This window comes from Pleurodeles waltl, chromosome 2_2 (genome assembly GCF_031143425.1).
Source record: "Pleurodeles waltl isolate 20211129_DDA chromosome 2_2, aPleWal1.hap1.20221129, whole genome shotgun sequence".
Classification (NCBI taxonomy): Eukaryota; Metazoa; Chordata; class Amphibia; order Caudata; family Salamandridae; genus Pleurodeles; species Pleurodeles waltl.
The window spans coordinates 185685557-185702804 of NC_090439.1; the positions used below are offsets into that span (position 1 = coordinate 185685557).

At 43.1% G+C, this 17248-nt stretch overlaps 1 protein-coding gene across 2 annotated transcripts in view; it reads right to left on the bottom strand.

Annotated features, from left to right (window-relative positions):
• The window catches only part of SLC9A3 (solute carrier family 9 member A3), a 1524418-nt gene that overhangs the window by 421772 nt on the left and 1085398 nt on the right, over positions 1-17248 (bottom strand). For both annotated transcript variants that reach the window (XM_069219612.1, XM_069219611.1), the window contains exon 10: positions 11494-11623. In XM_069219612.1, the coding sequence (XP_069075713.1) occupies positions 11494-11623 (130 nt within the window). The remainder of the gene's footprint in view (positions 1-11493; positions 11624-17248) is intronic.

Sequence of the window (17248 nt, forward strand, 5' to 3'; positions counted from 1 at the left end):
CACACATGTTCAAAGGGCATCATGAAGGCACCTGAAATAGTGGATAATGTGCAGGTTACTGCTGCTTGTCAATTGAATCCAATGAATAGCACAATGCATGGATCAGAAGGTAATGGTCCATCAATGTCAAGCAACAAGGCCATTTCCAATCAGCCGATTGGCTTTTGGTATCTCCCCCAATGACGTAATCAAAGAAGCCCACAAGGTTAATTTAGGACTAATGACTACAGATCAAGACAAAGAGCTGTTCAGTAGGGGAAGAGGGGTGATCACTGGTAATACGCTACAGCCTGAAGTTCTTCCCTCAACTGAAGACCAATCACACAGGGGTAATGAGTATGTCGCAAGAGAGGTTGCCAGAGTGCAGTACTCATATATGCAGGATCTTAGGACAGCTATTCAACAACAAATCACACGAACAGATCACTGCCGCCACTGCTAACAAAGATTGTGATCCTGAAGCCAATACGCGGGAAAAGGAATAGATAATGTGCCTCTACTAACCAAGTACAAGAGTTCAAGACAATGCCATGCCTGGTCTAGCTCACCAAGGAACAATACTATGGGCAAGTGGAGCATATGTTGCAAGTAATGTACATACAACTGCGGTGAGATCAGTGTATAGCAGGCACGTCTCTGAACAGCATTATGGGGAACCAGAAATAATAGGCTCCAGTGGGTTGTGCTACAGACTACATAGTAGGGATATTGGGAACTTGTATCCAGGGCAAAGAAGCTCGGAGGAATCTGCAATAAATGCTTTGAGACATAGAGAGAGGAGTAAAACTAGACCAAGCAAGCAGCCTGTAATTTTGTTATTCACACCAACCTATTGGTCTCAGGGACATCACAATATCTTCAACGTATGTAATTTACTGAATGCCCTACACTGATTGCAAGAGTTTTAAAAAGTGTCAGTTCAAGAGTTGTTGAGGATTTACATCTGCCCACATTACAGAAAAGAGGGAATGCACATTAACATGGTGCACAACTTAGCACACGGCTGAGATGATTCTTGGTAATATTGACATACTGGTCAACTGGTGAATACTGATTTACAAAGGCCTATCTGAATCCTATCCAATGGTATTTGAAACTACATACCTAGTAAGCTACCACCAAGTAGAATGTCATAATGCCTCTGTTTTTGTTTCAGCCCTGGGCTCTTCGAGTCAGGGCTTCAAAGCAGGAGCTCGTATTTGAAGATCAAAGCCCAGTCGTCGTTTGCAAGCGGGATCCCACAGACCCCAAGAAACACTCACAGCTATGATAATATGATTCACACACTACCTGAGTTTACAGACAGAGAATGGCCAGGTACTACAGGTACAATCATCTCAGGACTCCCAGCACATGCAGTTCACCTCCCATTGGGTTCAGAAATTGGCCCAATCCATTTGACCAGAATAAAAATGCTTAGGTGGAATATTGCTAGCCTGAAACTGAAATTTGAAGATAAGAAAGTGGCAACATTTGTCAAACCAAAACAATGTGCGGTTTCCAAGAGCGGTGGATTAAGCATCTGGACATCTAGCCACTTAGGTACTGCTGTTCGCGCATTTTCCAAATGAAAAAGAATCTCCAACTTCTAGTGATTTCCAGAGACCTTAGGAAGTTAACACTAATGAATGTTTATTTCCTGCCAGGATTAGAATCAGTTCTGTATATGGGATGAGCTAGTGAAGGAAAGTGGAATCCCACAACAAAATTATATGTGATCCTTAAACCTCACCCACGTAAGAGCAAGGCAACATAATATTTTGGGCTTCAGTGACTTAAACACGAAACCTAAAGATGCATTAGTTAAACTAGATGTACTGTGTAACAATTTTATCAGCAGACCAACTTATCCTTCAACATTGTCTATTCGCAGCTCTAGGAGAGGAGCCTCACTATCGTCCTTTGCACTTAAAAATGATTTATGCTCCAAAAATAGTTGCATGCACCTGGATGTACCTGCACATTACAGCTTTCAATCAGTAGGGCGTGTCAGGTGGATAGATTACATCTTAATCAACCTGAATTATTAGCAGTTGGCCTATGATCTTGTAATTGAACAAAGAATTGAGAGTGATCATGTTTGGCTAATAGCAAGTCTAATGCTGTCATTGAGGTCTAACCTAAACCCTATTCTTATGCCTGAGCTGAGGAAACGTGCACTGCAAATAACAACAAATAGAAAGTCTATTCCTTGGCATCTGCATACTATGCTAAAAAGTGGCCCTGAAAGAGCTTCAAACCGCTAACAAAACACGCTTAGGGAATTCCAGGAAATAAGAGACTGTAATAATCCTGACATAATTTGAAGATTTTAAATTTGAATCATTCTGTCTTGACGCCATAGTAGGTGGCAATCTGACACTATAAGCAGCAATAGCACTAATTGTAACCGTTTGCACATAGAATGGTTTGACCAGGAATGTAGAAAGTAAAAATCTGCACTTTCCCTGGCACTGAAGATGAGGCATTCAATTTTTGATGGGGAAAATCATTGGAAAGCTTTAAGGAAGAAATATAAACGTCGTGTCAAATACAGAAAAGTTAGGTTAATGCAAAGGCCTGGCAGGTACTTATGGTAGCTCTTAGAATTAAGAACATCGTGCCCTTCTGGGGGACAGTAAGATGGAGACTGCAAGGCAACCCAAGAAATCTGGAGAGTTCTATCATGCCTGCTTCCTAGCTCAACTACTTTTCTTCACTATACAGTTCTGCCAGCTGTAGTGATCCAGCTACTGAACTAAGTCTGCCAAGGAGTGGAAGTGTAGCAGAAAAGGAATGTATTACAGGGGAGATTCAACGTGTTATACCACCAAACAATCTAGAAAGTCTCTCTGAAAGTGAAGTACTTTTAGCTATCCTCAGTCAGAAACACAGTAAGGCTCCAGACTGCGATACCAGCTGATAGATTCAAATCAGAGCTTAGTACATAGGTACTAATTCTAACATTAGCCTACAATGTGATACAGTACCGGCATTGTGGAAATCTGCCATAATCGTCCTACTCCATAAGAAAGGTCCTCAGGAGGAACCCGCCAACTATCGACCAATCGCCCTACCTGAATCAGCAGGGAAAATATAAACAAAGCTCTTGCACACTCGCCAAGATGATTAGTTGTGTGATAATGTGATCATCAATGCATTTCAGGCAGGTTTTAGGAAAGATCATGGAACAATTGACCAGCCAATGCAGTTATTCAAAATTGCCTGAACTATACCAGCATCAAACCTTTAAAATTATATTTGACTTTTATAGATCCAGAAATGGCCTTTGGCAATGTAAACCATGAGCTACTGTGGCAAACATTATCTCAGGGCTGTCCACTAAATTTGGCAATTAAGCTTCTATATGGTAATAACACTTCTGTGGTTAGATATAGCTGAAGAGGAGAAATTACAGAAAGTTTTAACATCAGTATTGGGGTCAGACAGGGATGCATCCTAGACCCAGCCTTGTTTAACATCATTATGAAGGATGTCACCAGTTATGCGAAAGCCTTAAACCTCGATGTGCCGATCTGTAGGGGCCAGAAAATGGCACTTTTGCTTTTCGTGGATGACACAGTATGTCTGGTGTTCACAGAATTAGCCATACACAAGCTGCTGACGCCATTTGAAGGTTTCTGCAATATAAAGGAATTACAGATCAAGACTGCAAAAACAAAATATATGATCCTACAGCGCAGTTCCAAACTGATGAACTCCTTCAAAAGATACGGAATCCCCTGGATTGTATTCAACACTATGATTACTTAGGAGTATGGTTCGACTCCAAGTTGACTTGGTCAGCACTACTGAGATGTGACATTGAGTCAATATGCTGGAGTGTTTTTAGTTTTTTTTTAAAGCCAGGGGAGCAGATAGATTGGACAAGAGTTGAGATCTTATTAGGACATTAGGCAAGAGGTCTGGCTCTATGCTAAGTGAGTAAAACTACCTTAGTTATTCACATGGCCACTAGCTTGCAGACCATAGGATGTGTGGATTGTTGGCTTGAACCAGAAAGGATGACTTTGGACACCAGAAAGGTTATAGAGGAAAGGTTTTTGTAATACCTTTCCATCAACCATTCAGGGAGGAAGATCAACCAGCTTCGGACTTTCAAACCCATCCCTATCTTTGAGCCATACTTGGATATACTCTATTCACCTCTTAAAAGATTCCTATACATTGTTTTCAGACTAAGTACTCTGCCGGTAAAAGAGTACACTGGTTTATGGAGAAAGGGCGGAAGTTACTCACCCATTTGTGGGTGTGAGTTGGGAGGGGGATCAGAATCAGAAATGCATGTTATGTTGTTTTGCACTTTTCTTTGTAAAGCTAGAAGAGATTACCTCCATGCGTTTTTTAATGATCATGTGATAAGAAACTGTACGGACACTATGGCTTTGTGTAAATGTACTGATTCCAAGCCGTTTTTAAACCAGGTTTCTTCATGTATATACATGTGACTTGGAAAGCAAGTAGACTAATGCATTAATTATGTGATTGGAGATCTTTTAATGTAACTTTACAACCTACTCATTTTTATCTATACACACCTACTGTATGCATTACAGTAGCCAGCTCCTGCCTATAGCAAGTTGGGACATTTTGAGATGCACTTTGTTAGAAATGGGGTTTTTGGTTGGCAGTCAGGTTACCCCCTGTCCAAGCAAAAGCCCTCACTCTAGTCAGGGTAAGTCACACACAATCCAAGATTATCCTGTGCCCACCCTCTGGTAGCTTGGCACGAGCAGTCAGGCTTAACTTAGAAGGCAATGTGTAAAGTATTTGTGCAATAGATCATACAATACCACCATATAGCACCACAAAAATACACCACACAGTGTTTTAGAAAAATACATAATATTTATCAGGATAATTGTAGGTCAAAACGAATAAAGTTGCAATGTGAATTTGTAGAGATATCACTGAAAAGTGATATAAAGTATCTTAAGTCTTTAAAAAGCAAACAAAGTCTCTTTCAAGCACAAAGTACCTGGTTTGGAGTGGAAAATCTCCTCAGAGGGCCACAGAAGAAGAGATACGTGGAAAAAGGGTGTGCGCGTCGATTTCTCCCCAGCACACACGGACTTGCGTCGTTATTTTTCACACGGGGAAGTCGTGCGTCGTTTTCCGGCACGCGGACAGTCTCTTTCTGTGGATCGCGGGGATTACCAGATGTCCCGGGTCTGTGCGTGGATTTTCCTGCTTGTTTTCCGGCTGCGCGTCGTTCTGCGGGGCTGCTCGTTGAAATTTGGATCTCACGGCAGGGGTCGCGTCGATTTCTCCTCTGGAGGTCGGGCGCCATTGTCCTTGCGAAGCCGTGCGTCGAAGTTCCGGTCGTCCCGAAGGCGTTGCGTCGATCAGCGTCGGTGTGCGGCGTTTTTCTCGCCGCGGAACAAGCTGTGCATTGAAAATTTCAGCGCACGGAGCGTCCAAGTGAAAAAGATAAGTCTTTTTGGTCCTGATACTTCAGGGAACAGGAGGCAAGCTCTATCCAAGCCCTTGGAGAGCACCTTCACAGCCACACAAGAGTTCAGCAAGGCAGCAGGCCAACAGCAAGGCAGCAGTCCTTTGTAGAAAGCAGACAGGTGAGTCCTTTGAGCAGCCAGGCAGTTCTTCTTGGCAGGATGTAGTTTCTGGTTCAGGTTTCTTCTCCAGCAAGTGTCTGAGTGAATGCACAAGGAGCTGTCAACTAAGCCCAGCCAGACGTGGATTGTAAGGCACAGAAAGATTTAAGTGCAAAGAAATGCTCACTTTCTAAAAGTGGCATTTCTAGAATAGTAATATTAAATCCAACTTCACCAGTCAGCAGGATTTTATACTACCATTCTGGCCATACTAAATATGACCTTCCTACTCCTTTCAGATCAGCAGCTACCACTTCAATACTGTATGAGGGCAGCCCCAATTTTAGCCTATGAAGGGAGCAGGCCTCACAGTAGTGCAAAAACGAATTTAGGAGTTTTACACTACCAGGACATGTAAACTACACACGTACATGTCCTGCCTTTCACCCACACAGCACCCTGCTCTAGGGGTTACCTAGGGCACACATTAGAAGTGACTTATATGTGGAGAAAGGGGAGGTTTAGGCTTGGCAAGTACTTTTAAATGCCAAGTCGAGGTGACAGTGAAACTACACACACAGTCCTTGCAGTGGCAGGCCTGAGACAAAGAAAAGGGGCTACTTAAGTGGTTGGCACAACCAGTGCTGCAGGCCCACTAGTAGCATTTAATCTACAGGCCCTAGGCACAGAGAGTGCACATTACTAGGGACTTATAAGTAAATTAAATAGTCCAATCAGGTATGATTCAAGGTTACCATGTTTTAAGGGAGAGAGCATATGCACTTTAGCACTGGTTAGCAGTGGTAAAGTGCGCAGAGTCTAAAAGCCAGCAAAAACCGTGTCCAAAAAGTGGAGGGAGGCAGGCAAAAAGTTAGGGGTGACCACCCTAAGGCTGTCAGGTCTAACACACTTCATTAATGACTGAATTTGTCATAGATTTTAAACTATTAGTGGGGTAATTTGATTAGATGTAATTCCAGCCAACAGCAAGCAATGCACTTCTTAGGTATTAGCACTTTAGATCCATCCGATGGTTTTGCACCTGCACTTTGCTGGTTGTTGTTACTTAAAATAATTTTAGTGGTAATGTAGACAGCTCTTGTCTTTTTCCAGAATGTCATTGTTTTGTAATCATTATGTAATCAAATGTTAAATTATGTATATTTTGTCTTACATATTGTATGGCCTGTCTTTGACAGGCTAACACTATAAATAAATAACACAGAAGAGGGTCATAGTTAGTCCCCAGATGCCCATAGATTGTATTATGGGGAATGTGTTGCCCCCGTGTCAGAAGAGCAGGGAAAGATGGGGGCCCAGGGAACCCTGACAGTTCAGTTTTCTGAGGGTACCACTCCCAAGTGGAGGTTCCAGCAGCCCAAATGGAGGGGCAGGGTGAGGGAGGACTCACCCCTGACCTCTATTCAGTCTTATGGTACAGATCCTAAACTGAAAAGCTAGTCACAGAATACCACCACAGTACTGGGGGGAGGTAGAGTAGAAGTAGGTAGCCTAACTCCCAGGGCTGGTGCCCCCACTCTGAGAAACCTCAGAGGTCAGATAACCCTCAAAAGTTCATAGGGAACTCCTTGCCAGCCCCAAGACTGGACAACATGCCTACCCAATGTCCCCACAAGGAGCTTCCACCTGGCAGTGCATGGTTTGTGTCAGGAGCCTCTGTTCATTGATGTTCTTATAGGCAGAATTCTCCTTTGGTTGGGGACAGAAGTCCGATCCAAGGGGCAGAATTGTTGGCCTTGGTGGTACTGTCTGCCTACTGGGATGCACCTGTCAGAGAGTTAAGGTTAGGTGCTACACAAGTGGGGGCCCTAGGTGAGGATAAGGGTTCACCATGGGTCAGTTTAGAGGTTCAGCAGAGTGATCCATCTCACAAAGGGATCCACCTGACTTCAAAGCGGCTCATAACTGACAAGTGGCACTTCATAAGAGGGCCTCCGTCCATGTTCTATTGCCTAAGCAGGGAAACCCATCAAGGTATTGATTAGTCTACCCTTGCTTTTGCCTGGAAGGGCCTGTGTTGGACTTCACATTCTTGGCAGAGTTGTACCCAAACATTTTGCCTTCACCCTCCTGTTTTCTAAATCCATTTTTGTTGGCTTATAGAATCCTGCACACTTTACCACTGATATACAGTGCTAAAATGCTTGTGCTCTCTCCTCTAACCATGGTAAAATTGGCTTACCCCAAACTAGCACATTTAGTTTACTTGTAAGTGTCTAGTAAAGTAGTACTATCTGTACCCAGGACTTGTAACTTAAATGCTACTAGTAGGTCTGCAGCACTGTTTATACCACCCAATCTAGTAGCCCTTTTAAAAAGGTCTTAGGCCTGCCATTTCAGCCTGTATGAGCAACTTTAAACTGCTATGTCAACCGGGCAAAATAAACTTTTTGCCAGGCCTAAACTTTCCTTTTTCATATATATAGGTTACCCCCAGGGTAGGCCCTAAACAGCCCATAGGGAATAGTGCAGTGTATTTTAAAAGTTGGGCATGTACTTTAACTTTAACATGTCCTGGGAGCGAAAAACTCTCAAATTCATTTTTCACTGCTACAAGTCCTACCTCTCCCAAAGGATAACATTGGGTTTCCTTATTACATTTAATACGTGATAACTTTAGATTGAGAGGATGTATGAATGTCAAGTTTGGTGTTTAAAAATTGCAATTTGAAACCCTCTTTAATGGACAGATTTTAAGTCAGAATTATGAAAATGCCACTTTTAGCAAGCTGGCATTTTCTTGTCCCAAACATTTGGTGCCTGTAGTCTGTATACTGAGTCACATAACTAGGTGTAGTTAGTAGCTGGTCTTTGTGTCTATGCCCAGACAGTGAGACAAATGATGAATATGTGTTGGCAGGATGGGCCATCTCTGTCTTGATGAATGGGTGGATCTTTTACCTATCACATTTACATATCATATTGACTGTCTCAGTACACTCACAAACGGTTTCACAGTTGTAGTTTGTGCCCCCAGACAAGATAGGGCCAGGACATTGAGGAAGGAAATTCCAAATCCTTACCTTCTCCTACTTCAAAGCTGGTACCAAGTATAAAATACTGGACCCCTCAGACCCAACTCTTCAGTACATTTCTGGACCTGTGGATAATACAGAAAAAGGATGCCTTGCTGCACTGCTGCTTGGGGCCTGCCCTGCTTGCTGAGAAGGAAGACTAGACCTGTGCCCTTCATCCCAGGCTAAAGTGACTCCAAAGCTTAGCTGACTGACCACCTATTCTGAGGTATGGGGACATGACAAGTTCCAAAGGCTGCTCTGCATCTGCTCAGCTGAGCAGGTGCCTGGATCTACAACTGGGCTTGCAACTGGAACTGCCTGAGCTCTGCTGGCATCTGCTGACTTGAGTTCCTGATCCTCAAGAGGTGCCCCTTAGGTCCTGCACCCTCGGTGTGGCAACATGTAAGCTCCCTCTACAAGAACAGGAGAAATCCTGAAGTTTTAGGTTCCTTGCAATCAAGAACAGGCCAGTTCGCCCCATGATCTTGCCACCCGCACTGATCACCAATGCAAAGCTCCAGTAAACCCAATGATCAGCAATGCAAGATCTGCACTTTGCTACAGCAACAACCATCCAAAACGCCCAGCCTGCTTTTTGTGCTACCGCAAAGACCATTTGCAACCTTCTCCCTGCTCCTTGCAACCTCCTCCACCATGAATAGAACTCTTTAGCTAGACTTTAGAAGGTAACTTTTTCTGCAGGACTCCTCTGGCCCCTGTATCTGGCCCGTGCTCCATCGCAGTCACAATGAACTTGTGACTTCCACACTGTCTTGCACAACCAGATAATCGCAAGTAGTGCTTTGTGGTTTTAGGCACTATTTTTACAAATTTTTTTTTTTTAACATGCATGTCTCCAGTTCTACTAAAAGGAATTTTTTCATTTTGGCCGAAAATAATTTCTTACATTTCACTCTATTTTCCAAATTTGGTGTGGGATTTATCTTGAGTTTTGTTTTCACTTTATTATTGTTTGAAGTCCTACATAAATACTTTACACATTGCCTTTAAGTTAGGCCTGACTGTGATAGTGCCAAGCTACCAGAGGGTAAGAACATGGTAAATTGGGGTTTTCTTGTGTTTCACCCAGAATTGTGGTTGCTGATTAAGAGGGCTTCACCTCTCCCAGTTTCCAATATTAAGTCATTTTCATGGCAATCGGGAATTCAGCGGTGGCTGACGCAAATCTCAAGGGGAGGGGAGGTGGGAAATAAATTAATAATATTTTTTTTTAACGTACCTGTGCTGCTGCCTCCGCCACTGGCAGCCTTGCTCCTTTTCTCTCCCTATGGTGATGGTGTCCCAGCAGTCCCTGGGCCACCAGCACAGGCTCCATGCGCAATCCTGGTGCTGCTCTCCTGCTAAAGCTAGCATGCTATACCTAGCATGAGAGCAGCACCAGGATTGGTCTGAGCTGCTTGGTCTGCCACTCAGACAGTGCACTGGCATCTGTGCAGGTTATCCAACTCAGCTGTGCAACACAGCCGGGTTGGAGAAACCAAAATGCACATGTCAATTTGGCCGGCCTAAGGCAGCTGGACGAACTGACATGCGCACTTAGGGCCATATTTATACTTTTTGACGCAAAACTGCGCTAACACAGTTTTGCGTAAAAAAAATTAGCGCCAGCTAACGCCATTCTGAAGCGCCATGCGGGCGCCGTATTTATTCAATGACGTTAGCCGGCGTTAGCCGCCGGCGCTGCCTGGTGTGCGTGAAAAAAAATTACTTACACCAGGCAGCGCCGGCGTAGGGGAATATGGAGCTTGGGCGCCAAAAAATGGGGCATGGGAGGGGACAAAGACAGGAGTCATGCCCCCTTGCCCAATGGCTATGCCCAGGGGACTTATGTCCCCTGGGCATGGTCATTGGGCATAGTGGCATGTAGGGGGGCAAAAATCAGGCCCCCCTATGCCACAAAATAAAAATAAAATAAAAATACTTACCTGAACTTACCTTAATGTCCCTGGGATGGGTCCCTCCATCCTTGGGTGTCCTCCTGGGGTGGGCAAGGGTGGCAGGGGTGTCCCTGGGGGCATGGGAGGGGACCTCTGGGCTCCTTCTGAGCCCACAGGTCCCTTAACGCCTGCCTTGCCCAGGCGCTAAAAAACGGCGCAAAAGCGGCTGGACGTCATTTTTTTTGACCCGCCCACTCCCGGGCGTGAATTTTGCCCGGGAGTGTAAATACGGCGCACATGCCTCGGAGTCAATTTTTTAGACGGGAACGCCTACCTTGCATATCATTAACGCAAAGTAGGTGTCCACGCAAAAAAATTACGCAAACTCCATGGACTTTGGCGCTAGACGCGTCTAACGCCAAAGTATAAATATGGAGTTAGTTTGGCGTCGGAATTGCGTAAAAAAAACGACGCAATTCCGGCGCAAACAGAGTATAAATATGCCCCTTAGTGCACTCCACTCCTCCTACCCCCTCCCATGGCTCAGCCCTGACCCTCCCTTCTGAAATTGTTTTATTTTTCAGCTGCTGGTTCTTAGCCAGGGGGCGATGCTCAATCGCCATTGCCAAGAAGCCACCCATGCCGGTGTTGTACAAAGGTCAGTCTACTGTTTCCCACGGACAGCAATTTAGCAAACAAAAGAAAAATATCCATTTACTGACATTAAACATGGTGTGTCCCCCAAACTTGGTACAAGAGAGAAATTGATATCTAGTGCTAAAAACAGAGGAACTCCAAACCATGATAAAATCTCCTAACTGACATTATTTTTAACAAGGGAGTTTCAGTAATTATGTTTTACAAAAAATTGTAAAATGTAACTTTGACGTTTCAATTCATAAATGTCTATTTAATACAAACGTTTCACATTTTCTGGGTACATGATCGAAATCAATTAAGAAAAATCATCATTGTCTTCTGTTCAAAATGAACTTCAAACTGTACCTCTGCTACGTAGCTTATGGCATCCTTCAGATTGAGTTCATGGAAAACATTAAGGATCTGATCTCTCGACTTCTGAGCTGATCTTCGCATCAATAATTTACTAAGAATGTTTCTGTCAAAATTTGAAAACCTGAAGTGAAAGAAAAACATGATGAACAACCACTGATAACACTTTAATTGTACAAAATATGAAATGGATGTGGAATTTATCATCTCAGGCCCATATTTATACTTGCCTTGCGCTGAATTAGAGTAATTTTTTTACCCAAATTCATCGCAAACCTAACTCCTAACACGTCTAGCGCCAAAGTTATGGAGTTTACATCATTTTCTGGACGTGGAAACCTACCTTGCGTCAATGAGATGCAAGGTAGGCGTTCTTGTGCAGAAAACGATGATATGGCCTTAGTGCCATATTTATTCCCCTGTGCTAAAACCAAGAACAGGGGGATGGGGGCCTTGCTTAGTGCCATTATTTAACGCCTGGGTATGGGCAGGCGTTGGGGACCTTTGGACCTTTTTCCATGGTCAGAAACCATGGAAAGATCCAACAGGTGCCCTTCCCTGGCCCCAGGACGCCCCCACCCACACTAGAGGGACACCACAGGATGGGGGACCCATCCCAGGTAAGTTCCGGTAAGTATAATTTTTTTTCCCCGCTCGGGGCCCTGACTTGGGGCCCCCTGCAGGGCACTGGCCCCAATGGCCATGCCCAGGGGACATTTGTCCCCTGGGCATTGCCATTGGGGTGGTGGGCATGGCTCTTGTCTTTACCAAGACAGGAGCCATGTCCATGGGGGTTGTGTGCCAGGAAATGGTGTTACACTGCTTAAAGGCATTTTTTTGCTTCTAAACAATATAGCACCATAATTCGGCTCACAAGCTCCAATTTCCCCTACGCCTCCCCCACCTGGTTAGCGTCCTTTACAAGGACGCTAACAGGGCATTAGCGCCGGCTACCGTCATTCCATAAATATGGCGCCCGGCCGGCGTCAGGAATGGAACTAGCCGGCGCTATACTTTTACACGCAAAAGTGCGCTAACGCAGTTTTGCATGTAAAAGTATAAATATGGGCCTCAATTTCTTCTCATCATGCAGATAACTCAGAATGAATATAGAATGTGCTCTTTTTAACCAGATTCATCCAGATTCAGCCTAATCACTTACGTAGGTACTTATTTTTACCCAAACAGTGGTTACGGCATGTAAGGTTCTAGCTGTATCATGAACACTTGCGCTGGCTCTGAAGAAATTAAAATATCTACAGCGTGCCCACTTACTCATAACTGAAAATGTAGTGCATGAATCGTAGACACTACAACTCATGCACCAACAGGCAGAGTTTTCAGTTTCAGTTTTATTAATAGTACATGATTACTTAAAGATCATTGCAGAGAAATTAAAAACTGTAACAAAAAGAAAAATAATACCATGTTAAAATAGTAATACTGGTGCCAAATCAGTCATGGTTGCGAACAACCATATAATAATCAAGTACATTTGTGTGCCACAAGTTGTTGATTGCTTCTTAATCGTGAGCTGCCGCAAATGGTGCCATGCTGGCATGGAGACTGACTTAAAAAAGGCACAAATCGCCCATTTAGCTCTCGGATGGTTTGAGCTGTTGTGTTGGCAGTAAGGCTAGACATTATCAATACATTACTGATGGCCTAGAAATTACCAGGTGACTAAACAAAAATAAGAAACTATCAAGAGTCCCTGGTATAATCAGTAGCCAATCCAGGGAAATATACTTGAAGTACAAGAAAAAATATTGAGCTACTAACCGATACATAAAACTGAAAAAATAATATATAAAGCAACAACCAATATAATAAATTCAAACAGGATATTTATTAAATGTGTATGTCAATCAAAACAAGAACTAAAGGTGTCACAAACTCATTTATGTACAGAACCTGCACAACACAATATTTACAATTTCAAATCAAAAACATATATCTCATCAATACAAAACTAATTAATTTATGAATATTAAAAGAATACACTTAACATACCAAAAGCCACAAATAATGCGACAGAAATATTCACACACAACAATTAAGTTGACAAGGACAATGTGCAACTCAGGACATGACAATAGACGTGTGATACCACAACAATCAACATAACATAAAAAACATTTAATCTTACAACTATACCAAAATACAGTTCAATGTAATCATTTAATCTCTCAATTGTACCAAAATACAATTCAATATAATACAATATTATATGAATCGCAGTTGTCAATTAATCCTGTGTGATCACAAAATTGAGAAAATCATCCATTATATAAAACAGTCCTTGCAAAATGAAGTAATGAAGGCCCAATCTGAAGAGTCACAGAATAACATAATTGTACATTGTTTAGAGATTAAATATCCTCACACATAAAATAGTGGGAACCAAGCCTACGCGAGTTTCGGCGGTATTCCTCTAAATAGGGAGGCCGCCTTCATCAGGGCAGTTCCATTCCCAATTGATAATAAAGAGTAACGCAGGTTCCACCAGCAATGAAAATACTTCAAATGGCTGATAGCCTAATGAAAAGATGAACAACAAAAAATACAACATAAACAAATATATTCTCTTGAAATACGAGGAAAAACCAGTCCCATCACCAGTTTGAATACTGTCACCAAATCACCCTGTGAGAATAAAATATGAAATATGTGTCTCAAATAATACCCCTACGAACATAACCTCCAACACAACACAAAAATATCACTAAACCAAACAACACCAAAATTAATAAAGCAAGAATGAATCTGCCACATACCAGAAGAGTTTCTACTTTCTATACTAATAGAAGAAATAAATAAATAAATACCTAAAGCACAAATAATGGTAAAGTGTACTACCAGTCAAAGAAAAAAAGAAGAGACAACAGTTTCATTCAAGTAATCTTCACATAAGACTTTTTCGGGGGACCACCCCCCTAGAATAACATATCCAATTATCTAAAAAAAAAAAATTACACACTTAATAAACACAAAAAGCACATAAGAACATACTAGTGATTAGAAAAAAGTCATAAAAAATCATAGCATTTCAAAAATACCTTTTAACTAACAGGTATGATGAATTTTACGAAGAAAACTAAACTGGGGGTCCTTAATACAATCCATGCCAGTCATTAAGATACTTCTTCCATCTGTAAATCAAAAAAACAACCACAACAAAACTAGACTCAAAAATTTCTCTACTTGCTACTCGATCTATTACCTACTCATAACATACTCACAAAAAATCTGCATTACAATCTAAAATTTAAAGATTTACCTCAAAACACATTACAGTAACAAGAATGTTAGTGTTGGCTGATTCACACGCTATTGGAGGGGTCAAGCCTGTTGACTATAGCATACTACAAAATATATATCATAATAGAAGGAGAAACACAAACTACCCGTGTTGAAGTCAGATACGGTACTCGCGGTCTCAACCACGCCTCTACACAACTAAACAAAACATAAATAGACTTCCGGACCTGGGGTCTAATACTCCTAGGTATTAAAAAAGTCTTACTTTCCGCTTTACGGTGATCTCCAATCGGCGTATTCCGGAAACAACAGCATGTGTTGTTTCGAGCGCCGCTTCATTTTAAAGACCGTCATCTAACCCCAAATTGGAGCGGAATGACGTGGGACGACCTTCGTTCCCACGAGACTTCGCTTCAAAAGGGAAAACAAATCGCTGCCATATCAAGATAGTCAAAATTCCCATATCGTAAATAGAAGTAGCAAGACAGAAGGGGAGATCTCATTGGACAACCGTAGGTGTAACAGTCCCCAATAATAACATACTTTCTATATATAAATTTTGAATATGCACTACTGCTTCAACAAAACGAATAAAATAAAATAAAAAAGAACGAGCCTACTTCTTAAATAGCCGAAGCTACACGGGCGCCATCTTGGAAGAGTCAGACTCTCTATCAAACAAAGAGAAAGCAAACTAACGAAAATCAAAAGAAACCATGCAAACAATGAAACATGCCAACAAACAAAATGAGAAAGTGGATGCCTCAACTGTAGAAGACAGACAAAGTACCCCAACTATACCAATACAAAAATGAAAATGGAACCCACTCTCAAATGACCAAAAACTACAAACCAAATATATCCTACAAAGCCTCAAATGCCACATACAAATACAAAAGCAGACCCAAACCATCCTGAACTAAAGTAATGGACACTAAATATCAGATTAGAGATTAAACCAAAGCATTTTCCCATGGAATGCACTCGTTCAAACCACTCCTATAAGTCTCTAGAGTAAAAATCCCAAAAACTTCTTGTTTTCTTCTAACTTTTATTTCTTCCATACCATGAACATTTAAAATTCTTTCTAGGATCGTCCAAGCAAGGTCGTCCAAACTATGGTGGTCATTACAACCCTGGCGGACGGTGATATAGCGGCAGTAAGACCGCCAACTGGCCGGCGGAAATTTTTTTGCTATTACGACCGTGGCGGAAACCGCCAACAAAGACAGCCACTTTAACACTCCGACTGCCACGGCGGTACAAACAAACAGCATGGCGGTCACCGCCAACAGACAGGCGGAAGACAATATACCGCCCACACTATTATGACAGGCCAATCTGCCACCTTTTCCGGGGCGGATTCACCGTGGATAAAAATACGGCAGAAACAGGAATTCCGAAGGAAAAACGCTGACCTCTACACACCCCACGAGGAACGAGGACACCATGGAGCCGGAACTCCAAATTCTACCTGCAATAGTCTTCCTGCTCCTCTACCAGGAGCAGAACACCGGCGGCGAAGACCACGGTGAGTACTGCACCTACGACACGGGGGGGGAAAGAGAGTGACACTCATAAGCAGCACGCAACACCCCCACCCCCACCCACTATAACACACACACTAATGCATATCAATACATCACAGTTAAACCCCCCAAACCCCCGGAAGAATGCAAAGACAATAGAAAATGAGTGTAACCATTGTAATATATTAAAAGCAAGTGGGCATAAATATACATATATATACACCATGTACAAAATATATACCAAGCATAGTAGTCCAGGTATTGCTCTAATTAAGTCCGTGGAACACTGGGACCACACGGTATGGACGAGGCCCACACAAGATCCCCAACCATGACGGAGCGAACACTGCAGGGGCATCAGAGAGCAAGTTAACAGGCACGTCAGGGGGAGGGAAAGGGGGGGCACCTCAGCCGGTTGAGTGCACGACGCCAAATCCACGATGGGGCCACATGCCAACTGTTCCATCCTAGGGAGTGCAAAGCCACAGTCTCTCAAGTCTCTACAGTGGGTGGTTTGCCCACTGTTCCATCCTGGGGAGTGCAAAGCCACAGTCTCTCAAGTCTCTACAGTGGGTGGGTTGCCCACTGTTCCATCCTGGGGAGTGCAAAGCCACAGTCTCTCAAGTGGATGACAGTCTCCACTGGTTCTGGAGGGGGCCTTGTGCCGAGTGCTTCATCCTGCTAAGGACAGAGGTAGTGGATGGATCTCTCCACTGGTTCTGGAGGGGGCCTTGTGCCCAGAGTGCTTCATCCTGCTAAGGACAGAAGTAGTGGATGGATCTCTCCACTGGTTCTGGAGGGGGCATGGTGCCCAGAGTGCTTTATCCTGCTAAGGACAGAGGTAGTGGATGACATTCTCCACTGGTTTTGGAGGGGGCCTGGTGCCCAGAGTGCTTCATTCACACTGTGACGGACTCAGTAGCGTCAGTGCCCTTGCCGCTCATGGGCCAGCGGTGCTT